A 25,225-nucleotide genomic window follows, 5' to 3' on the forward strand; every position below is an offset into this window, starting at 1 on the left:
AGCCTCGAAAGGCGTCGAGTAACGCGGCGCCAACAGCATCGACGGCGTCAACACAGGCCTCGAGGGCGGAGCCCCGAGCGTGTCCTTCGACAGCCCGGGTGCCGATGGCATCGACGACTTCCTCGGAGGCGGAGCCTCGAGATGGTCCCTGGACGACCTCTGTGCCACAGGTGTCGACGTCTTCTTCGAAGACATCACAGGTGCACACAGTCTCGAGCGAGCTGAACCTTTACCACGAATCGTGCCGACCACCTGAGCCCGAAGGCGTACTAGCGGTGTCTCTAGTACGGTCACGCCCGACCCCACTCGGAGGCGTGGACGGACCGGTGCCCTGCGATTCAAGTATCGCCAGCATTTTCTTACCGAAGGAAGCCCATTCCTCCGGAGTCGCATGGTGGGTGGGATAAACCACCCATCGACGGGCGGAGTCCTCGGACGAGGACGGGGAAGGCGACCGATGACGGCGCTTCCGGGAGTGCCTCGAAGAGTCAGAGGAGTGGCGGGACCCACTCCGGGACCGAGACCCCCTAGACTTACAACGACAATGCAGAGAGTTGCCCCTCGAATCGTCTGTCGAAAGCCCAGTGGACCTCGACTTCCGGGGCTTGGACACCTTACCGACCGACAGTTTCTCCTTGCGGTCCCGCAAGGCTTTGGACCTAAGCGACTGGCAGTCGACACAATCATCCGTGTCGTGGGCCTCCCCGAGGCACCAGAGGCAGGCGTCGTGCGAGTCCGTCACCAACATCTTGGACCCGCAGTCACTGCATTTCTTGAAGCCCAGACGCGGGGTGGAAGAAGAGGAAGACATCTCGAAAACCTCTTACAACCGAACAGGTTCGAAGAACCGAAAGAACAGAAACTCCGGTGCGCCGAGATCTCCGAAGTGAACACGTTCGCAGGCTACGGGCGTCGTGCGTCCTACTTTTAACATCCAGCGACGTCGGCGGAGGTCCTCAAGGGCGGTGTATCGACGTCATCGACGCAGGACGCAGAAAGATTTTCCAAAGCAGCACAGCTGTGGTGATTACTGTCATATGGAATACGTCGGAGGACCCAATCCCCTCGAATTGTGGATATTAGTGAACATTTTATGAATGCAACTTCTATTGTCCACTTTCAGGTAGAAAATACCCTTGACTATATTATTGCACCCTGCCCAGCTTTATTAAAGATGGGGTATGAATGTTGGGTTATAGACATTGACGAGGAGGGGGAAAGCCGTCGTAATGTTCACTCTTGTGAAAATCATACGGCCACCATGGCCTTCTTCTCCAACAGGACCGACTATGATGCCCCCACAGCTTAATGGTAAGAATCCCAGTAGCGCTAAATCTATTTTGAATACTGGAGAGGGTACTGCTGATAGGGATAGACTGTTCCAGTCAACAACGGAACAGTTCCTCCCAGGCCACGGGGGAGGGGGATTGTATTAGGTGGCCCAAACGGTGGGGTTTCAGCAGAGTGCCATAGGGACTGTCTTACTAACATGGTAGACCAGCACAGAAAGCAGTGCACCTAGCCTTCCATTTCTGATGATTAGCTGAATACTAGGGGTCACCTGCACCTATTTGAGCACGATGTATTATTAGAGAACATTGATTATTTTACTGTAATGGCCTTACAGGAATCTTGTCACACTGATCCACTTGCGATTGATGGCTGGAACATCATTTCCAAATAAGCTAAACAGGGTACTAGGGGTTGCCCAAAAGATAGTCTGATCCTGGGAGTTAGGAAACCCTTCATATTGATAGAAATCTTAAGTGCATCATCGAATGTACTGATGGGTACGATTATGTTACCTGGAACACCAAATAAGTGTAAGACGAAAGATATTATTAATATCTATGATCCTCCATATCGAGATCTGCATGTAACATTACTTAAGGAATTGGAGGAAATAGTCACTTCCCTTGCTGGTAATGTTCCTATAGTTTTGTGTGGTGACCTAAACTCTAGAATTTCTAGAGACACTCCTTGGAGGGAATGGGACTGAGGCGTGGCAACTCTCCGAAAGTAGACCGGACAAGGTTTACCCTCAGGGAGCTAGCTGGACTACTACGATTTATTATGCAGGTTTCAGTATGATCAATGGAGCCCATGTGGCCGATTGTCCCCCTCTAGATTATGCAACAAGAGCTCCAGTATCATTAATTACATCTCTATTGCTAATGCTCCTTTATTGGTTGTAGATCTGTGTGTATTCCAGAGACAGGAGAGTGACCATAAACACCTTGCGATTAGTTTTAACATTGAGTTTGACCACATCAGCAAGGTTTTGGCTGGGACACTCCATTCTAATCTTAACCGAATTTCATGGAGCACGAATAAAATATTATGAGTTACTCACCGTAGTGACCAACGTACTCAGTCCCCTTTCCTCCATACCGCATAGGCGTCCCTTCCAAGGGACGGGAGACAGAACCTTTTTCACCAGAAAAAACCTTCCCCTTTAAATTTAGAGGCACGCAGGGGTGCGGCCCTGGGAGCACGCGCTGCCCCGACTCTGCCCTCCGGCGCCACACCTCAGTCCCCATAGACGCGTCGACAATAGATTCACATTGCCTAATGGCACCAGTTTTATTAGGGGGGAGGATGGTGGGATGTATGGAGGAAAGGGGACTAACGACTAAGAGTATGTTAGTCACTACGGTGAGTAACTTATAATTACTCTTACGTCCTGTCCCCTTTCCTCTATAGTGCATGGGCGATTACAACTGAGTGTAGCCCCAGAGTGGAGAGGAGACCCTCCATAAGCAAACAGGTTTCTAAGAACCGCCTGCCCGAAGGCCGCGTCTGATCTAGAACCGGCAACCCAACAGTAGTGCTTGCAGAAAGCCAAAGGGGTGGCCCATGTGGCTGCCCGGCTTATCACTTGCCAGGGGACATGCCGCTGGAAAGCGATGGCCGTTGTCTTGGCTCTGACCGCGTGGGCGTGCATGTTGGCCGGCAGTGGCTTATGCTGTCACTCGTAGGCTTCTTTGATGGCCGAGACCATTGAATGGGCTATGGAGGCCCGATACCCCGGTCTTGATCCTCCAATGGTGACAAAAAGAGCGTCCGACTTGCGGAAGCCCTTGGTCCTGTCCAGGTAGAATTTCAGGGCAGCCTGACATCAAGGCAGTGCAGAACTCTCTGCGCCTCGTCTTTGGGCTCAGCAAAAAACGTGGGCAGCACAATTTCTTCATTCAGATGGAATGCGGAAGGCACCGTTGGTAGGAATGCTGGGTGCGTCCGTAGGACTACCTTGTCCTTGTGAAACGTAGTGTATGGGTCTGAGGCAACCAGCGCCTGGATTTAGCTGATTCTGCAAGCCGAGGTGACCAGCCTGATGTCCGCGGACACCATTGGTTAGAATGGTTTGTACGCCAGGGCACCCAAGACTATGTTGAGGTCCCACACGGGGTGCGGCCTCTTGATGGGAGGGTAGAGCCTGGTGAAACCAGTCAAATGTCTCTTTACAATCGGGTTGGAGGAGGAAAAGGTTGCCTCCTCCGAGTTTCTGTAAGGCCAAATGACTTCCAGGTAGGTGCAGCAAGTGTCCGCCTGCACACCTGAATGGGCGAGATGCACCGAAAAGGAGAGCACGTCGCCAGGGAACATGCCAGAGGGTTGATGCCCTTAGAGTCTGCCAAGTGGCAGAACCTGGTCCACTTGCTCTTATACTGGGCCCTGGTAGATTTGCTCCTGGCGCCCTGTATGATCTCTAGATTAGCCTGAGAGAGGCCGAGACGTCCCAACGTGACCTGTTCAGGAACGACGCAGTGAGGGCTAGTTTCTCTGGTGCAGGGTGGATGACTCTGCCCCCCTGTTGCGCCAGAAGATGTGCTGGGCGTGTCGGAAGGCGAATGGGAGGCCTCTCCGAGAGGCAGAGCAGCTCCAAGAACCATGGCCTGGCTGGCCACCATGAAGCTATTAGAATGATGCTGAGGCGGCGAGACTCTTTGATCTTGCATATCACCCTGTGAATCAGCGGAGTGGGCGGAAAGGCGTATGCTATCATTCCGTCCCAACAGATTTGGAATGCATTGCCCAGGGAGCCCAGGCCCTGACCCTGCCAGGAGGCAAACCGTTGACACTTCCTGTTACCCAAGGAGGCAAAGAGGTCCACCTGAGGGTGACCCCATTTGTAAAAGATCTCCTGCAGCACTAGGTCGTTCAACTGCCACTCATAGTTGTCCACTCCCAGTCTGCTGAGCCTGTCTGCCTCCAGGTTGGATTCTCCCGGCAGGTGGACTGCCGTGAGGTAGATCTTGTTCTCCAGGGCCCACTCAGACATGCTGACAATCATCCTGCACAGTGGGGAAAGGGGAGATCTGGTACCTCCACGCTTGTTGACATACAATATGCTGGTACAGTTGTCTGTCTGAATGAGAATGACCTTGCCTTCGATAATCCGAAGGAAGGCCCTGAGCGCCGGCCAGATAGCCTTCAATTCCAGCCAATTGATGTGGTACTCCTGCCCCTGCCAGGTCCAGGTGCCATGGATGCAGTGGTTGTCCAGAGTGGCCCCCCCAACCCTCGAGAGAGAAGTCCATGGTGATGGTGACGTGTGCGGTAGGTTGCCGGAAAGGCTTGCCCGTCCGCAGGTTGCAGTCCCTGGACCACCAAGTGAGGTCTGGGTGAAGCGACAGAGGAACGTTGATCATCTCTGACTGATGGCCCCGTTCCTGCTTCCAAGATGCGGCAAAGTGCAGCTGTATCCTCCTCATCTTGAGTCTCATATGGGGGACGGCCATGAGGACTGCTGCCATGAGACCCAGCAGGTGTTGGTACCACCAGGCCGAGGTCACTTCTCTGCTGAGGAAGTGCGCCATAGCCCTCTTGATGGCCGTGATCTTGTCCTCCGAGGGAAAAACTCTTCGTAGCACGTGTCCCAAATGAGGCCCAAGAAGGTCAGTGTCTGCGTGGGCTGCAGCTGCGACTTCTTGAGGTGGAGTAACCCAGCTTGTGCAGCGTGTTCTTAAGAGCGTGGGATGTATGGTGCACTGCTTCCGGAGATGTTGCCCTGACGAGCCAGTCGTCGAGGTACGGGTAGATGTGGTGGCCCTGCAACCCAAGGAGGGCCGCCACTGTGTTCATCAGCCTGATAAAGACCCTGGGGGCCGAGTTGAAGCCGAAAGGAAGCACCTTGTATTGGAAATAGTAGCCCATGATCCTGAATCGTAGAAAGGAACGATGAGGCTGCCAGATCGGTACGTGTAGGTATGCATCCTTCAGATCCATGAAGCACATCCAGTTTCCCTTGCACAATGTCTCTGCTATAAAGGCTGGTGTAACCATCTTGAATTTTTGTAGCAGTAGGGAGAGGTTGAGGGTGGAACGGTCCAGCACAACTCTCAGGCCCTTTGAATGTTTTTTTTTTGAATGGCGAAGTAAAAGCCCAAGCCCCGCTGGGAGGCTGGGACTTCCTCCACTGCATGGCTCTCGACGAGCGACCGGATCTCTGCTAAAAGAGGTGCTGTCCCAACCTGTGGGAGTGGAGGGGAACAGGGAGGAGAGGCTGTGATAGGGAGGCGATACCCTGTGGAGACTACAGAGAGGATCCAGGGGTCCGCAAAATTCTGGCACCAGAAATTTGCATTGAGAGCAAGTCTGCCCCCCACTCGAGATGTGTGGACCCGGAGGGTTGTGTCAGGCCTTCTTTCCCTCTGAGGCTGTTGCGCAGGAGGGGGACTGGAAAAAGCCCTGTGCCCCCCAACCGCCTTTTTTTTTGTTTGCACCAATGTTGGGACAGCGAACAGTCAGGCTGCCTGGACCTCTGTCTTGAAAGCCGCAGAACCCTCTGCACTTAAGCCCCTTCTCTGAGCGATGCTGTGACTGGGTGTACAGTTTGGGTGTGGTCTTCGTAAGGATGGATAAAGACTTGGCCGTTTGAGAGCTGTTTTTCTTTTTATCCAGCTCCTCGTACATTGTGGAGTGGAAGAGGTCACCCCCTTCGAACGGAAGATCCAATATGCATTCCTGGACCTCTGGGTTAAATTTCGTAGCACGGAGGCAGGCCGCTCTTCTCATGTCCGTGGCAATACAGATGGCACGGCCAGAGGTGTCAATGTGTGCCATGGAGGATTCCATGATGTCCTGAGCCACAATCTTGGCCTCACAATTCAAGGCGGGATTGGCTCTGTGCCTGAAGCTCTGGGAGTAAATCTGCAATTTCCCACCAGAGCCGCTGGTTAGCGGCTGCCAGCATGGCATCCGCTTTGGCTTGACGGAGGTGCAAGGACACGTTGGAATACAGCTTCTTCTCGTACGCCTCCAAGATCTTCTCCTCCTTGCCTAGCAGCACCGCAGAGGAGGAGGCTGAGGATAACTGAGGCTTGGAGTACAGTAATGCGGCAGAGATCACAGAGGAGTGTGGCTGAGGATGGGCCGATAGCAAGAGTGTAACCCCCTCCATCTGCCTGTACTTGGCGTCCAGATGTTTATTTAATGGCTGGGCTGAGTGGGGCTTGAGCCAACCCTTCTTGGCCAAGGCAACTACGTCCTTCTGCATCGAGATCCCCGTTCTGGCAACGAGACGTAGCGTGAGGACTTCTGCGAGTGCCCCCTCTGTGTAACGCTCACCTGGCTCCCACAGGGGCGTCGATCGGAACTGGACAGCTACGGTTTCCACCCACGTGACGCGTAGTGCAGAGATGACAGACTGGACTGGCCCACCTAATCTCGTCTGCTTGACCCGAAGAAGTATTCTCCTTAGATTTTTAAAGGATGAGCTCTCCATCCTGCGTAGAATGCAGGGGCGCGTGGATAACCAGTTACTTCACTGGTCCGAAGGAATTGGAGAGTTCCAGAACAATATTGACTCTGAGGTTCCTGGCGAGGAGCCGTAAGTATATAGTTCGTAAGAGTTCAAAATGTCTGACTTTCACTCTTGTCCGATTCCTTGCAGCTTGCAGCTTGACCCTGGAAAAGATTGCCTTGTGTGGCTGGTAAAGTTCAGGTAAGAGTCTGTTTTATCCAACACTGTCCGGTAAATGACACCTGTAATCTGCTGCTTTCTCCCTTATTACAGGTGCAGAGTGAGAAATTATGGCGTTTTGAGGAATAATACCTCCTGCAGTAAAATCAGGTAAGTCTATTATGGTGAAAGATATTCCCTTGGTTTGTTCTTTCGGCTCACCTGGCTGTCCTTTTGTTCCCCTTAGATGCCGGAGTTCGGCGAAGATGAATGGAGGCTGTGCCGGCCCGTGGAGATGAAGAATGCCTCCCGCGGTAAAATCAGCTAAGTCTATTGTGGTGACTAATATTGCCTTATTATTCTCTCGGCTCACCTTGCTGTTCTTTATTCCTCTAAGGTTCCGGAGTTTGGTGAAGAAATGTTGTGAAGACAGAGGTGGATCATGGAGGTGCTGCGAAGGCTGGTGAGTATAGCGTGGCGCAGGCGATGCGACGCGCATCAAATAATGTCTTTCTTCTTATTCGAAGGGACGATGGATCCAGAATCAGGTGAGGAAATAAGTATTGTTCTTGTTCTAACCTTTTTCCTTCTTTCTCCCTTTTTTCTAGGAGCTCCAGACTCAAGGCGGGCGTGGCAGAAGACTGGATGCTGGCTTGCAGGCACGGTGAGCGTTACGCTGCAGGATGCAGAATAACGCGAAGCGTGAGCTGCTCTTCGGGCGTGGTTTAAATAGCCTTCAAAGTAGTCCCTGGTAAGGTGTTCCCAAGACCACACCCGAGTAAGAAAATAGTCCTTGAAATAAAGTAGTCCCTGTGATGCTGGAAATGCATCGGAGGGACAGGGCCTCCGTATCCTTGTCCTTTACTGCTTTTTATCGTATGTTCTGTCGTGTTTTCCACGCAAGAGTTCATGTGGGACTCCTGGCGGTGCAGCTCTCTCTTTTGGTTTGGTGAACGGACCCGTGGGATACCCTTATGGCACCCATGGGTGGGGTACAACCCTGTGCCCCTAGTGTATGTTTTTGGGCACCTGTGGGTGGCCCGCAGAGCAGGGTATGGGCTGGTGGCAGCTCCATGCTGAATTTGACAGGTGCACGGAGTATCCTCCATTTTGGGGATACCCCGGCCCTGCCATTGGGATCAGTTGATGCCTGATGGAAAACAAGATGGCCCCTGTGGCCTCTTGCTTTCTATTACCTATTACCTTGTTTTCCCAAAGTCCTGGGAAGCCCTGACTCTGTCCCTTCCCCCTGACTGGATGTTGGGTGGAAATGCCATACATGGTGTTGTTGTGAAGGCCCGGCCAGACTAGCTGGAGCCTTCCCAGTGATGTATGTTGTGGGTACCTCCTGTGGGCGGGACCCGGGTGAATAGAGTGTGTGACGAATATGCATTCTGTGTTGTGGATGTCTAGTATCTGGTGGTTGACAAATGACAGACAGCCCTGCCCGAAACCGGTATGAATGCAGTTTGGAGTGTTGAATGGCTCGGTACTTGTCCCAATACACATAACTTGTTGTGAGTGTCTGAAGAGAAGTGAATGGCCTAAATACCTTGTGTGCCTGATTGGCTGCCTGCCTGCATGAATGCCCTTAGTCGTGATTGGATGCTTGAGTGTGACCCAGCGGAATGAATGGGAGATCAACAGTATATCTGGGGACCTCTCACTGCTAGGAATCATGTTCAGAAGCTGAAGTCCACCACGACGAGTAACTGAAGCTTGACCTTGAAGCCCCGCTGGACGAGAAGAAGTGCTGTTGCTCTCCTTCACAATCTGAAAGCTGCTGTGCCTCCAAGGACTGACACAGAGAGGACCTGGTAAGGCGCCCTCTTCCCGAGCTACGAGGGACCATCGTGCACAGCTGATCTTTGCCAAAGCTCCCTGGTAGACAGACCTTCGACAGGCTGCCGACCCGAGACGGGGACTGCCGCGGAATCCCAAAGAGAAGCACCCGGACTGTTGTCCGCCCCAGTCGACGACCGCCATCGCCGACCGGAGCCGCGGTGCTCCCGTTTGCCTAGGAACTTCATTTGATCATCGGACGCTCTCGTCTGCATCGTCGCCCGCTTTATCCCACTGGAGAAGGCCCGACCGTCGACGCGCCAAGGAGCATCCGCTGGTGGGTTTCCCGCCACCTAAGGACCACAGAGATGCCGACGACTGGATGCCCTTGCTGGGCCCCAGTTCTTCATCATCTCTTTGCGGTCCAGAACTATCGTCACCGAGGTGCCTCGCATGCCTCTTCCTTGCAGGACGCCAACGCTCTGTCGTCGACAAGCACCGCTAGGAATGAAGCTGCCACTTCACTGCCGTAGTTCAACCTGTTCGCCGTCGGACGTTCGACGACCCGTGACTTCTGCCTTAAAGGGAGGGCACTCAAGAAGGGCCGTCGATTCCCCGACACCGAACGCCGAGTTCCTCGATGCCTCTCGACGATCTGTGGCTCCTGCTTTAAAGGAGACAATCAAGAAGGATCGGTCGACGCATATTCGGAGAACTCTACTCCACCAGGTACATTGGGGGGGTAAAACCTTAATAGGAGGAAATAAGACTACCGTTTAAACTATCTTAATGTTCCTGGCTACCTCTATTGCTGGTTTCCTCGTTATTGATCTGTGTGACATTTTAACCATACAGTTGATGCACTTTAATGAGATTCGATAATGGTGGTACCACTTTAGAATTGTATATATTTATCATTTTTGACTTCCGAGTACAAAGTGCGTTATTGTGATTGTGTACATACCTTTGAATATTAATTATATAAAGACTGTTTTCAGTAATACAATGTGTGGACATTCCTTTGTGGGGGTTCGGGGACTACACTGTACTTAAGAACCAGCCCGCATCACCTCCTGAGAAGCTAGGTTTTGATTGCTCGTCCATTGCTACCAAATGGAGAATCTTGGCTGGGATCCTCTGTGCCTCTCCTCTACCATATAGAGAGCGGAAGTGCAGACAACCCCTACCAGTCTTTACAGTCCCCCTTCAGACCTCACATTGGCTTGAATGCTGAGCAGCATGGTCTGCATGAGGTAAGTGAAAGCAAATGAGCCTGGCACCAGGACTGTACCCAGATAGCCCCTAGCCGGGGCTGCTGGGTTTTTCCCAAGTATCTGGATGCCTGCTCCCGGGACAGATGGACCTGGTCCGGATGCCCGGGGTTAGGAATCATGACACTCTGCTGGTTGCTCGACCTCGGTTTGAGGAAGGCCAAAGTACTCTGCCAGCCCTGCAAGACGTTTGTGGAAGGCCTTGGCTGAAGACGGTGTGTCAGGGTCCTCCTCATCTGTGTCCACCTGCCGGTCCCGTTGGTCCGGCACCGGACGGGGGGGAGAGGGGGCGGTTGCTAGGAACCAAGAGCTGAAGTGCGGAGACCGGAGCCGGAGGCTGGTACAGAGCCGCCTACACAATCATTTGGGGGGCCGGAGCGGGCTGCTTAGGCTGAACAGAGACCGGGGCCGCCTGTACTGGGGCCTGCTGCGCTTGGGCCATTGTAGGGAGCAAGTAGTTGATGGCGTCCCTGAGGATGACTCATCTGGGGAGATCTCATGAGCCCAAGGAACCTTTCCTTGCAGGCTGGATTGGTGGTAGGCGATATTGACGGGGTAGCGGGCGGTTGCTGGAGCCATTGCGTGCCCTGTGCATATGGATGCAGTGGGAACCTGCATTACGCGAAGGAAGGGTAAGCACTAGGCCACATACCTGGTTCACACCAGTCCCACCTCGACACACGGTCCTCCATCTGCTGCATTCCCTGGAGCGGCGTTGGCCGGATGTCTGGACTTTCTGACGCTGCGCCCATTTTGTCGAGCTGCCTTCCACATGCCTGCGTCGTGTTGCTCGGCTCACTTGGCCGCGCCTCATCCAGGACTCCCGAGTGTGGATCATGGGGCCTATCCTGTTGCTCAGGCTGAGGCCCGGTAGGCGTTTTGCCCTTGGCGGAACTGCCGTTAGAACTGCGTAAAGGCATCCCCTCTGACATGTAGCCGGTATTAGGGCATAGCCCCTCGGGTAAAGACCCGGTAAAAGAACCTTCCGTTTCCTCAGCACTGACATCGGGAGGATCTACTGATCCCTCGGCCTGTCGGCCAGTAGCTGATTCAGCCTCAGTACTTGTGCTGGTACCAGAACCTGGATGGACCCTCCCACACGGGGGAGTCCTTGGGAAGGAGTATACCTTGCGGGGTGCACTGGAAAAGAGCGACACTACCTTGGAATTGGATCAATGATAGACAAAGTCCTATAGGTCCTCTGGAGGCGATCTCTGAAAGAGCTCACTCCACCTGGCTAGTCTGTTCTTCAGAGACCTCGAGGAAAGCACGTTGGACAAGGTACAAGCTTGCCAGCCGTGGTCTGGGCCAAGGCACTGCAGGCAGAGGGCGTGGGGGTCTTTAGTCGGGAAGAGCCCGTCGCAGGATGGACACCTGCTGAACCCTGTAGATGTCGACATGCGCCGGGGAGGAGCGTGAGGCCTGAGGACTGAGTACCTGAATGATAAAAAGAAGAAGTATTTGCGCGTGGAATTACATGGCCGAAACGCTGGTGAAAAAGGTTCAGTCACCCGTCCCTTGGAAGGGACGCCCATGCAGTATGGAGGAAAGGGGACGAGACGTAAAAGTATGAGGTGGTGTCAATGGTGGCCCAAGGCCTCCTTAACTATATTGAAGAGAGGGAGAGCATGGAGTCTCACATTTCCTTTGAAAATGCTTGTTTGGCAATGGTGAATTACGAGGCTTGCACAGAGAAAATTAAATCGAGTATTTTTCCAAACGTTGGTGGACGTGCTAGAGTAGGAACCGACCCTAGGAATGTGCATCGCTACGCTTTTGATAAGCATGTTAAGGAAACGAAAAGGCCAGTCCGCAGAGTTACGTGGAATAATAAAACTAGAGCTTACAGAAGAGGTTCAGGTAAAGGAAAAGCAAATATCTCAAATGGTTAAATGGGCACAAATTCAATGTTGCCTGTCTAACTGGCGTAACCTGATGTATTCATCCATTACCAATAACACCAAGGAGTTTTGGAGTAGTGTTATGGGAAATAATTCACATGGTACAGATGTTAATGGTGTCCCTGAGCAAGACTGGGATCAAACGTTTGGGACGAATGCTTCTGAAAGTCATGGGTAAAATTTGATACGTGGGAATTAGGTAAGGGCCCAACTGATATTGCCAACCTAATTTTGGGTAGGAAGTCCTCCAGAGCTCTTGGGCTTGATGGCCTCTGCAACCATTTCATTAAGACAGATCGCAACATATGGGCACTTTACTGGTATTATCGTTGGATCAGTGTGACGCAGTGTATTCCATCAACTTGGAGAGAAAACATTATCGTCCCTGTATTTAAAAAAGGTGCCGCACTGATCCACAAAATTACAGGTTTCTGGCGGAGTTGAAAAAAATGGACAGAGGCCAATAATATAATTCCATTAAATCAAACAGGGTTTAGTAAGGGTCATAAGACTACTATCCGCCTTGCAATGGTTACAACTGTTCAGCAGACGTGGTTGATCCAAAAAACTCCAGTGTGTGTGGCCTTTATAGATGTTAGTGCAGTGTTCGACACAGTTGGCAGAGAAAGACTGTGGATGTAGCTGCACTACTGTTGGATTGCTATCGTGATGGATGAAGTTCACCATCTGCCAAAAATGTTACCAGTCAAGTCAATTCATTCCGCAGCATTAGCTCGGTCAATGGCCAGACCTAATCATTGGTGGGCTTCCTATGCACAGTAACTGAAAGGGGGGCATTACGTGCACAGAAAATGACAAGGAGGCATTTTATTCCATAATAACTCTTGAGCATGCATTCAATGCGCATTCATGGATGCCCATACCTTTTATACCATGTTAACTGTCAGACTGACATTTTATGGATAGTAACTGATGGGCGGGCATGCAGTGCAAAGAAAGAGGAACAGGCATGCAGTGGCACAGTAACAAACGACCAAGTACTTTGCGGCCAACTGACCTATGGTTAAGCAAGCATTCACTCCAACTGATGGGCATGCATATGTACCTTTCAGTATATTCATGCACAGTAACAAGTGGACACGCATTTTGTACAAGTAAATAATGGGCAGGCGCTCCATGACAAAAAGACAGTCATGATCTGCGGCAGAACAATTTAAAAAACAGTCTTCTGTGACACAGTAACTAGTGGGCAGGTATAAAGTACATATCTAGTTCATCAAATTATGCACTCGCCTCCATCATCTCTGTTCGTTCTGAAGGACGCCAACATTAACTCCAACAGGGCCAAACTAGACATGCAAAGCTCATCAAGGTGCTGAGGCAAGAAGAGATTTTGGATGTCAGCTATGGATATGGAGGGAGAGGGGAGAGTAATCTGGGCACAAGGGACTGAACATAGCACAGGAGGAGAGGCGCAAGTGGGTTCAGGTTGAGACTGCAAAAGGAACCAGAGAGACACTGAGAAAATTGAGCAGGTCAGCATATGAGTAGATTTTGAGGTGATAAGAGATTCACGGGTCTCCCTGCATCAGCCTTCAAAGAGAGGTAGGAGGGGGAAAAAAGGTTAATGCAGGAGGAAAAACACCTCCTGCACAATTGCAGCAAACAATGGAAAGTAAATGACATTTTAGAGAACGGAGCACAGAAGGAGTAAAAGTTAGCATTATACAGACTTTTCAAACGGGGCACACAATGAACAACAAATCAAGGAAGAATAGGGAGTGCACAAAGCACGTAGGCAGCAGGTTTCAGGATCAGGAAATTGCAATACATTTTTCACAATGAACAACTGATCAAATTAGCACAACGGACCAAATACAAAGGATTTAGCTGTCAACAGGAAGCATATGCAAGGAAGGGGTAGGGTGGATGCAGTGCTAGAGACATATATACAAGCCAGGAAACTCAGGGCAGCAGTAGTAATAGGAAGCACAGATTCTGAAAGCTCAGGAAGAATAGTACTGCTGCATAAAGAAGCAACTATCCAAAGCTATCAAGACATCAGGAGAGGGGATACCGTGGATAAAAGGCAAGGAAGCTGACAATTCTGTCAGTGGTTCCCATTTACCTGGTACTTATCATCCCCCGTGAGGCGCGAGAGCTCCCTGAACTCCAGCTGAATACTTGTCACTTCAGCCACAGTGCTGTCCGAAGTCCAGCGTGGAGGATGGGCAGTGCCACGCCCAATGTTCACATCCGAGTAGGGGATTTTTGATGGGGTGTTAAAGGCAGGCATCAGTCTGTTCCCAATATCTTTCTAAGGAAAGAAGCATCAAAACGAAGTTAGATCAGAAAAAGAAAGTAATATCGAAGACTGCATATCCAAAATGTAACTGTAAGCCATCAGCCGATATATATACCCTATCCAGGAGCTGGAGCAAACCCATACCAAAATACACAGAGGGTCCTGGAATTTTTTCTTGCTTCCCCAAAACCATGGGCAAATTGCCCATTCACCACTCCTGCTGCCAGCCATGCCCCCTCCCTGAATGTACCATCATAATCAGTCGACCAGGAGCTGCTCCCATCACAAAGAAAAAGGTCATACCACAGAAAATACTATGCCAATATCCACCACCATGCCTACACTCACAAGACAGGTGGTGACTTGGCCATATAGTCCGTAAATCCACATTAACATACTAAACATACATACCTACTGGTGGCCAGGGATGTGAAGAGAAATGGAGGAATTGGTGAAGAACTGTACGGCATGTGCGGTAAGTGACAAGGGTAAGAAAATGATTGTCACACCGCTACAGCCGGTTGAGATTCCACACTTAGTATAGAATAAATTGGCCATTGATATCACAGTACCTTTTGAAACACTAGATGGTCAGAAGATATACATTGTGGTATTATATACATCGAAATTAGTTGAATCGGGTATTATGAAAGGCACAGTTGCCACAAAGAAAATTGTGAGATTTTTGGAGGATGTGTTTAATAGAGAAGGAGATTCACAAGGCATATCGGGCAATGAGGTTCATTTCATGGCAGAAGAGATGCAAGCTTTTATGAAAGACATAGTAATTGAACATAAGGTCATGTCATTATACAATCCAATGGCTAACGGATTGGTGGACAGAATGAATGGTTTCATAAAAAGTATTATACAATTGGCCATAGCCATTTCATTACCTTGGAAGGATATGTTAAAAGAAGCTTTAAATGCATACTGAATGACCCCACATTCAGCTATAGAGGAAGAACCTTTCACGATGAGGGAGAACAGCATTAAATAGGCTGAGACCAGCGTGGTTAAGGTCAAAGAGTCACAAGAGAATAGACATGGAGGACGTTGTAAGGAAGGTGAAAGACAGAGGAAGTATAAAAAATACTTATGATATCAACAAACATGTGAAGAAAAGTAATATTAAGGAAGATGATTGGATTTGTGTGAGAGAACCCAAGAGTGTGTTGAAAGGATTATCCAGATTCAGAGAACCGCAAAGAGTATCGAGAGCGTACGAGAAACCGGATGTATTGGAAGATGGAAAGAGATGGTCATGTGATGTGATGTTGTCAGAGAAGAATAAGGACAATAATGTGCTACAGCCACCATTGGGTTATGATGAAGATCTAGTAAGAAATGAAAATCAAAGACTAAGCACAGAGGAGACTAAAGATGATAATTGTGGAAGAGAGGTCATCCAGGAAAAGAAGAATTTTGCAGAATTTCAAGAAAGACTATGTGTATTATTAATATCTAGAATTTTCCCCAGCTACCATAGAACCTTCCTAAAAAAGGGACTAGAATCAGATCAATTGAAGACCGTGGTCAATACAGATTGCATCCTTTTGTTGTTAACATACAATATATTTTCTCTTATTTTCCTTTCTTTATCCCCTCTGTTTCTCCCAGCCCCCATTCTGTTTATTCTGCTTTATATTGGTTTACTCTTTATATTTCTTGTTCAACTATGTAGGGGAGATGTTTGATGATGTAATGTTGATGTAATGTTACATTCTGGTAGCGAACCTGAATGCTGTTGTCAAGTTCTATGGAGTTCGAGACCAGTGTGTTAAGTTGATTGTTTATTGTTAAGGAGAGTGCACCCACCTGGGGGCTCTCTATAATAAAACTAAGTCTCGATAATTTATTGCTGAAGGAAAGAACAACAGCAATCACTCCCACGTTCCATCCACTATCATCAAAAATATGAGTACCACCACAAACAGCACTTCCAATTGCCCCGCACCCACTTAACACAGGGCCAATAGCACACGTTCCAAACCCACACACTACTTTCTTCACTCCATCATCTACTTTACAACCATGCTCAAGGACATTTACATATTTTATTTCAGCATTTGTGACTTATACGGCACACATTGTGATGCAAGCTGCTTAAGAGTATCATAAGAAGAATGGAGAGGGGATGGGACAAAGGTCATCTTAACTATTTAGGCTGCAGCGGCACAAGTCAGGAAATACAGTGGTACGATAAACCATGAAAAGAAAGGGGTACAATAACTATTCACAAAACAACTACACATTCCAGGTTATCCGAATGTTGTAGACAGACTAGAAGTCACCAAATGAGCACTCTGCACTAAATGCATAAGTGTAAGTGCCGGAGCACTCACTAGTTGGGCCTCGGAAGAAGTCTGGTACACAGGGGTTGTTAAGTGTTGCAAGGGCTACCACACAGAAGGAGGAACAGAACAACAAGACACTGGGATTAGGAGTTTAACACACACGCACTTAAAGGTTGTACACCTTGAGGAATGATTATAATAGCAAACCCTTAGGGCAACACTGAAGTAAACTATAACATAAAAGGCTCCATCCACCCCACAGGCAACCTGCCAAGATTTCATCAGCTTACACCCTGCACGCACAGACAACCATATAGTAGGGATAACAAGGACATGTTTGGGGGAAAACTCCATAGGAGTTCCTTTAAACAAGGGAGATTTTCTACAATCAAAACAAGGTATCAGGATGGGTCACATAGCAGGATATTCCTTACTCTATGAGGGCTACAGGTTCTGCTTGCAGGAGCCCAGGCCCTGTTCTGTAAAGGAAGGTCGCCGAGTGTCCAACTAAGTCACCCACTGTCTGAGGGGAATAAAGGGTTTGTGGGTACTTCATCTGTAGTGATGGCATCTGGTCCATCGAGACCTGCTTTTAGTAAGCCTGCTTTACCTTTGCTGCATCGCTTCCTAGATGACCAATAGAATCTGATAGTTGTTAGACCCCTCATGTCCTGAGGGTTCCAGAATGGTCACGTGTACAGCGTAGGGGTCTCCTTTAGATGGCCCTCCTTGAAAGTCTCTGGAGGCCATCCCCCACTCCATCTGCATTGGTACTGGCAGAATTTCTTCACCACTACCTCGGTACATTTTCTAGAGTTCTCACGATCTACCTAGGTGATTGCCGACTCCTGCCACCCTAGGCTGAATCTCCACACTGTCTTTCTGCAATCACTATGGTATGTCATCACTATGGTATGTAATGCCCAACTCGCTCAGCAACCTTAAAGTGATGTAGCACACCCGACGTGCTTCAGAAATGTTCATAGTAGTCCTGGTCTGTCCCCTGGTAGTTTGTTCAACAGGTCCTCAAAAGGGCTTCTAGCTTGGCTTGGATTCTCTCCCTGAGCAATGGGTCCCTGTGATCCCTGTAGAGGACTCCTCTTGGGCCCTGGAATGCCCCAGGTGACTCTCCAGCTCCTGCCCTTCCTTGTTGTGACGCCACATCTCCTTAAGCTTTTATTCCTCCTCCACCACCTACTACAACATTCTCACTCCAGCTCTCCCATCTCCTCGTTTTTCTACAGCTCTTCTCTATAAAATCAGCTATCCGGAATGCCTTCCTCTCGCCTATACAGCTAGTGGAAAACGGTTGTATTTTAAACTGTGGGTAAAAAAGTGATTGGGCTCAGAAGGGCCCCGATTGGCTTGTGTGTGTGGGAGTGTAGGGAGAGGGTTGCTGCTAAATGTAGGGGTGGGAGTGGGCCCTCCCATGCCCCCAGCAGCCCCCAACTGATGGGGCTCTATCCAATGGGGGCTGCTGAGGGCATGCCATTCTTCTTTTGCTTTAGCCTTAATGCACAGTAAAGATACTTTACTGAGTTAGCAGGCTTGCCGCCTTCTCAGCCCTCAGCTTTTCAGAAAGACCCTGGGTGGGATTAAGTGGGCAGGAGGGCAACCAACAAGAATTGCCTTTAAAAAGCTGTCAGTATTGTAGAGAATCCTGTTGATCCCCCACTGAAACCCTGCCTAAAGTCTCTTCCCAGGTGGCCAGGTGAGGGCAGACGCTTCTGGATCCCAATCCTGAGGGTGATGTACTGCAGGAGGATCACCTGGGTGGAGACAAGGCCCAGGGCAGGGAGGTGATTTCACAGGAGACAATATTTTTCCCTGGAGAGAGAGACATTTGTTGTGGGTTTAAAGGAGGAATCAGTATACTGTCAATTTAAAATATCTCAACCACCTTATTAAGATGGGGATTCAAGGGGATAAACTCCAAGGTTATTACCCAGCACAGTGCCATATTGGAAGAACCAGTCTTTTTCAGCCCTAAAACTATCTATCCTCCCTGAGACCAAAGATATGCCAAAAGGGGCAATGGAAATGTGGCCATTCCTATTCCAAGTCCTACAGTTCCCTTTCTAAAAACATTGGAGAGAAGTGAAATTTTTGCTAACCCCATCAAGGCAGTGGGAAAACCAAAATTCCTTGAAAGGGACTACATGTCCCAGAACCCTTCAGAAACTGGCAAAAAGAAGGCGGCTAAAGAGGCCGCAGGAGTAGAGAAAAGGTATGCAAGTCTAATAGCCTAAAATAAGGTCAGGCAATCAAGTGCGAGGGTGTGCACCTAAAAAAAGGCTGCTGCAGGAGGGAGTCACAGAGAGAAGCAGGAGCTGGAAGGTCGGCAGCAGTAGGAGAAGAAACCAAACTGAAGGCTAGCAGTTCAAAAGGAAGTGTGACCACGAAGGGACGCCGGAGCAGTGAACAAGTATATTTCACCTGCAGTCTCCGAGTTGGTCCTGTGATCACAAACCCTGTCTGGCTGTGGCTGCATTGGAAGAGACTGGAGAAAGCTAGCAGTCTTTCCAGGTGCACCGAATCGTCATGAATGAAGAGCTGAAGTCCCGTGTTTTACCAGAGGCCTGTGCGCAGATGCAAGCCGAGGGAAGCTGGAGAGAGGAAGACTCCTTTAATGAGGCCCGATCCAAAACACCCGTGCTGAAGAGAGGTGGGGGATCCAAAGAGTGCCGTGTTAGCAGTAGCAGAGGAAAAGAAGTTGGGAAGCAGAAGGAGCCCGCAGCAGTAGTAATACTGGAGCCGACGAATGAAGGACTGTACTCCAGAGCAGCAGAAACTCCTTGCCGCTAACTGTAACCAGCTGAAAGTCCTTCGCGTAGAAGGTAATTCAAATTAACTTTTTTGTAGTGGTAGGAGGTCGTATACAACAAAGGGAAATTTATCACAAGCTTATCCGGCGAGGTGCTCCCATGTAAAGAAAGTCTTTCTTATGCCATTGTTAATATAAAATCATTGACAGAAAAAAAGTCACGTGTCTCCTATTAACAGGGAGAACTGTTGCAGTAATGATCGCATAAGCAGTAGCAGACTTTCCCACTCAGTTACAAGGAAACATTTCAGAAAGGCTGCATATGAAATGTTTTGTTTCCCGATCATTGTTAAAGACGAATGCTGTCTTCGTAAAAGGGAATGCAAATAGCACGTTGAAGTTTACCATCAAAGAGCAATCTTGTGTGCCTAAATTTGCGTTTGAAGTGATTCTTCACTCTAGTAACATCCTACATTCAAGTGTTGCAGAAGCGGTTGAATCAGAAGTAGAGCAAGCTATGCCAGAGCCAGTAAGCAGAACCTTCCAAAGAGGAAACCAGCCAAAGTAAGAACTGAAAAACATTGTCTTGAAGTTGTGGCTGAAACCATCCCAGGGTCCTCTGATACAAGGGTCACAAAGTCATAACACTGGGAGAGTGGCATTACAACTTTGGGGTAAGCCATGAAGATGCATATGAAGCTGGGTGCTTGTAATAATTCCTTCGACAATACCACCTACCTGCAAACGAAGGGCACCGCAATGGGTGCGGCCTTTGCGCCTAGTTTGGCCATTTTGTTTATGGCCAAATTTGAGAGGGACTTTGTATTCTCAGACATCAACAACTGCCAAACTCACATTAGCCACTGGCACCGCTACATCGATGATGTGATCTTCATCTGGACCGATAGCCCACCAACTTTTGGACCTGGCTCAACACCTGCAACCCCGATATCCAGTTTACCATCGAACAAAGCAACTCTGAAATAAAATTCCTGGACCTAACAATTCGCTCCAAAAATTGGAAGACTAACATGTGACCTATATCGAAAAACTACAGCTCGCAACACTATACTACATTATACCAGCAACCACCCGGTCCAAACTAAAACAACTTACCATATGGACAATTTTTACGTATACGTCGGAACTGCTCCTCCCCCGAGGACTACAAGCAACATGCACAGCATTTGCCCATGCGCTTAATAGCACGAGGCTACCCTAAGAAACAGCTAGACCAAGCTAACAACCGTGCCCAGAGCTCAAACCGAGACACATTTCTTCAATTACATCGAGAGAACACAGGTCCTCCAGATGAATGCCTAACCTGTGTAGTCACTTTTGGAGCTCACACTTTGAGAATCAAACAGATTATCAATAAGCATTGGCACATAGCCCGTCTGAATTTACCTGAAGAGACTGCACCCAGATTCGCCTACAAACGATACAAAAACTTAAGAGAACACCTTGTCCACTTATTGTTTCAACCAGTTCCAAATGTCAATCGCACTGTTCAACCTCTACATGGCCATCACTCTTGTGGGAATTGCGTTGCCTGCAAATTTACTAAGAAAATGAGTTTCTTCTTAATTGGCAGACGCAAATGGACACTTAGGGACCTGACTAATTGCAAAAGTCAAAATGTAATCTACTGCATAGAGCACCCCTGCGGTTTCAGATATATTGGTCAAACCACATGAGCAAACAACACCAGAATATCGGAACATAGGTCGAAAATCCGCTGTAAAAACCTAAAACCTATCAGCGCCATTGGTCGAACATTTCTTGTACGTCAACCACACTCCCAACAGCATTTTGTGGTGGGTGGTAGAGAAAGTCAAGGGAGGACCTGACATGCACCTGTTACACCTCGCCCTCGGCCGCACCACTTTCCCCGGGTTCTGCCTCGTTGCTCTCGTATACGCAAGAACAATTGGGGAATTCCAGGTAACGCCAGAATAAGGGACAGGAAAGTGATCGCCCTTCATAAAGGGTTACGGCACCGGCATGCGCCCTTCTTATCGCGCTGGCAGCTGCCGTGGAAAATTTCTACACGAACTACAGGATCCAGAAAACCTGTGAAGTTGTAGTTCTCGGCGTTGAGATGGGAGCCTCATTTTCAAACGGTACGCCTCTTTGTTGTTTACTTATTCCACAGCGGCATACAGAACGCTGCTTCTGTTTAAAGTTACAACCGGCATACTTTCCGAAGTGCTCTCCTTGTACCTTGAATTGTGAAGTCCTTGTTTTCCCGTGTACCGACCCTGCCTGCACACAGACTCCTTCTTCTGAATCCTCGATTGAACTGTTTTCTGACCACCCGTGTACCAGACCCTTGCCTGCTTCCTGAACTCTTGGACACTGATTCTGCTGTGTTTCTTGACCGCCCGTGTACCAGACCCCTTGCCTGCTTCCTGGACTCTGGGATAGTAACTACTCCGGTAAGAAAGACTAATTGGAATTCCATCTTCTGTGGAGTTTGGCTTCTTTCCTAAGTGCATCTTTTTGAACGCTTTGCTGTGGTGCACCATCCCGAAACCAGTGCGACCCTCGTTCCGCTCGGGGATAGCTGCCTTACTAACCTCCCCTTTTTTTATTTTATACTTTCGTTGTTTCCCAGGACGCTTTACATCAATCCTATTTCCATCAGGGGTAAAGTATAGTTTTCTTGGTTTTCCATACTGAAGAGTTATACCTTTAGCCATATACTAAAGCCTCTCTACTTTATAGGTTGCTCCGGTTGTTTTGGCTTAAGGGGAGATTAAACCAGGTACTACTAAAGGGGAATAGTCTTGGGAAAACCAGATTCATTATTGGCAGATTGTTTAACTTGTTATCCTTTCCTTTACAGCCTGGGTTTGAGACGGTCTGTTCTCCCCGCTCTTTTGATCGATCGGTCCCCTTGTCTGTACAGTTAAGCAGGTGGTCATATCGGTTTAAAGAGTTTATTCCCTCACAGAGAGGAGGCTTGGGTGGAGGCTCCAACCCTTGCTCCTTCAAGCAAATTCCCAGCAGTAGAGGTCCGGCCTGTTTACGTACTCTCCATTCCGGTGAGTAACAGCACCACAGCCTCCTGAAGAAAGAAGCACGATGGATCCATAGGCTGGATACATATCATGGTGGTCTTAATGAGATTTTCCAACCTTTGCTGTAAGGTTTATAATGCTGGCTGTATAGACTCTCTCCCCAACCATTTGCCATCGCAACAACCTCTGAACAACCTCATTATCTCCAAGGTTGGGATTTAGCAAGTCAACTCACACCATTACTCATCTCACCTACACTCCGGGGCCATAGTTATAGAAAGCCTCCCTGCCCCACCCTTTCACTGACATGTTTAATTCCAGATAATCAGGTTATTAAAAGTTAACTCAAACACCAAATTTGTGTTTGGTTCATAATTCATAACTCTTTTCATACCGCTTACAGCACTTGCCAGACATCTTTGAACGCTGTACACCTTACCGATCACTCGCATTCATCATCTATCGTATACACAACACAATTGAAGAATTTCGGCGGGGAGCATGCGCGGCTACCATGACAACGAGTGTACACACACTACTCAGGCTAGCGCGCATGCATGGTTACCTAAGTTACTAGCATAACACTAGTTCTACGCGGCGCGCTGCCCCACACTTCCGCATTCCTGGAGGCGCGTCAGTGCGATCCAGTCACACTCGGGCAGAGCAGACTTAAGCGGCTGCCGTCTCTCATGCCGCACTGGAATAACAAGGTGACGCGGGGGTCGCCTGGTCGTGCGTGCACACGTGTTACTCTGGTCCTTCAGATCAGATTACGTGTGCGTGCCGGGCCGAGTTTCCCTCGCTTCAAGTTGCTAACTTGCCACTCTCGCGGCACCCAACCTCAGTCCGTATGCAGCATGAAAACCATTAGCATGCGGGCAAGTCATAGATCCGCAATTCACATTTTCACAAACACAACACTGGGTGTTTGCTCCCTCGGCTTCTACATGATGTTATCCTAGCTTTAGCACCTGGTACCAGCATTCTCGACCTCTGAACACTGTCAGTCACTGGTGTGGGCTCCTCACGTTGGTTCTGCTCACTACTTTTCCATGTACCAGCTCACAGGGAAGTATCAGAAAACCTCACCCATGTAAATTTGTAAAATTTTAAATGTACGATCTCCCCCTGGACCATTTTCCTTTTTCCTTTTTCTAATCCAATTCTTCTACGCACGTACTCAAATGTGGCTGGGGCATCTGTGCACCATTTACCCTAGGATCTTTATGCCATGATAGCTATGATGGCTTACCATCACCAATGGCTGTCCTCTATGACTTATCACTTCACAGCATCGAGATTACCTGTGAAACTTCTGCATTTACTGTGAAGCCTTTCGCTCGGCCCGGCACCTGCGCAACTGGTCCTGGCATCTGGCGTCCTATCCAATGCGTGGGCGCACCAATGCGCTTGAGATAATACGCACCGGCAAGTAAGTCTCCTAAACGGTTGCCATGAGAACTAACTCAGTATTACCATATGCCCCACTAATTAGGGCATCCGCAACTCCCAACCCACATTACATTAATGTTATCCTATACAGGATCCCTGATTTGGAGCCCTGATGAAGGCGGCCTGTATATCCACTTATGACCGCCGAAACGTGATGACTACAGGGAACAGTGGTCTACCTGTACTTCAGCCTGTTGGAATCTCCGTTACCAACTAGCATTCTACCACGTTGGCAATTGATCAGATATCTTGCATCGAAAGACCCTGCATAACTCATTGACTTTCTCATCAAAAAACTTTAGCCCCACTAACGAGGAACTATTGTACCAAATAAGGGGGACTCATGATGCAATTAATTTTTCACTAAATTGCACATGCATTTATACTTTGTTTCTGTTATTGAACTGAATCTGAAGCATCATTCGTTTTGAGTTGTTTTATTAGGTTTTGAATAGATGAAACCTGTCCGTACTATTTGTTTATAACCGGTTTTAAAATTTGTCGATGTTTTTTTCAAATACATTTCTTATCAATTTTTGGTTTAAATGTTGTATTGTTTCTTTGAAGATGTTTAGAATTAACCTCCCGAGTGGGTGGTAAATATTCATTGAGCGGCTGATTCATTCTGGGATTGCTAGAATTTAGCAACTCACTTCTTTTCTCAACAGCCTGGGATATCGTGCCAAACAACTGTTTCGACCTGCTCTTCCTAAACCTCTGTGGTTTTAGCTACAACAGTAAGGGTACCTTTCTAGTTTTATAGTCTCCCTTGTAATAAATTATGCATCTGTAAAGCTGACACTGAGGCCGTTAAAGGTTGAGGCAGATTCTGAGGTAGCTATAAGACTCAGGAGAGGTCAGAGTGTTGTTTAAGTTTCCTAAAAACATTTGCACAATATCAAGTTGTAGCAGGAGTTGAACTGTGGTTGTCTAGATTTTTGTCAGAGCAGTCGCAAGTTGAAGAAGTTGAAGTAGAAGCAGTCGGTGAGGCAAAGAATCCTGCTCTCACAGTAAGATGGAGGAAGGGAAGTTGTCACAGTGAAAGCAACTTCCTTAAAAGAAGCATCCTAACAAATTGCATACAAGATGCTGCAGAAAGTAAAGTTGTTATTAAAGTGGAAGTGGCATTTATTTCTTTTAACATTATCCATGATTACCATTGGTGCGGTTTTCTTTGTGCAACTTTGAAAAGGGAGCTTTTTCATCCACAGGAGTGAAACTGTTATCCGTGGATATTTGTTTGAGTAACTTTATTTCTTTGGAACTTTTCAAGAACTCATATGAGACTGTTTTTCTTTGGAAGAAATTGACTTTGGACATTTCTGGGGGAGCAGAATCTACTTAGAACCAGGAAAAGTCAACCAAGAGCTTACTTGTTTTGTAATCTTTTATTTATGTTACTGTCGCTTTAATTTGATTGGTTGGTTGGTTAGTGTGAGGGTTAGTTTTGTATACGCTAGGTGGTGTTCACTTATATCTTAGAATAGGTAGGAAATGCCCTGGTAGAGTAAGTTTAGTTGGGGTTAATTTATCGTTTCTTTTCAAAATAAAATGTCAAACCTTGA

General features: G+C 48.4%; 1 protein-coding gene across 2 annotated transcripts in view; it reads right to left on the bottom strand.

Annotated features, from left to right (window-relative positions):
• The window catches only part of MAN1B1 (mannosidase alpha class 1B member 1), a 727,728-nt gene that overhangs the window by 400,471 nt on the left and 302,032 nt on the right, over window positions 1-25,225 (bottom strand). For both annotated transcript variants that reach the window (XM_069609733.1, XM_069609734.1), the window contains one exon: window positions 13,948-14,136. In XM_069609733.1, the coding sequence (XP_069465834.1) occupies window positions 13,948-14,136 (189 nt within the window). The remainder of the gene's footprint in view (window positions 1-13,947; window positions 14,137-25,225) is intronic.

The sequence above is a fragment of the Ambystoma mexicanum genome, chromosome 8 (assembly GCF_040938575.1).
Source record: "Ambystoma mexicanum isolate Mex_15411 chromosome 8, UKY_AmexF1_1, whole genome shotgun sequence".
NCBI lineage: Eukaryota > Metazoa > Chordata > Amphibia > Caudata > Ambystomatidae > Ambystoma > Ambystoma mexicanum.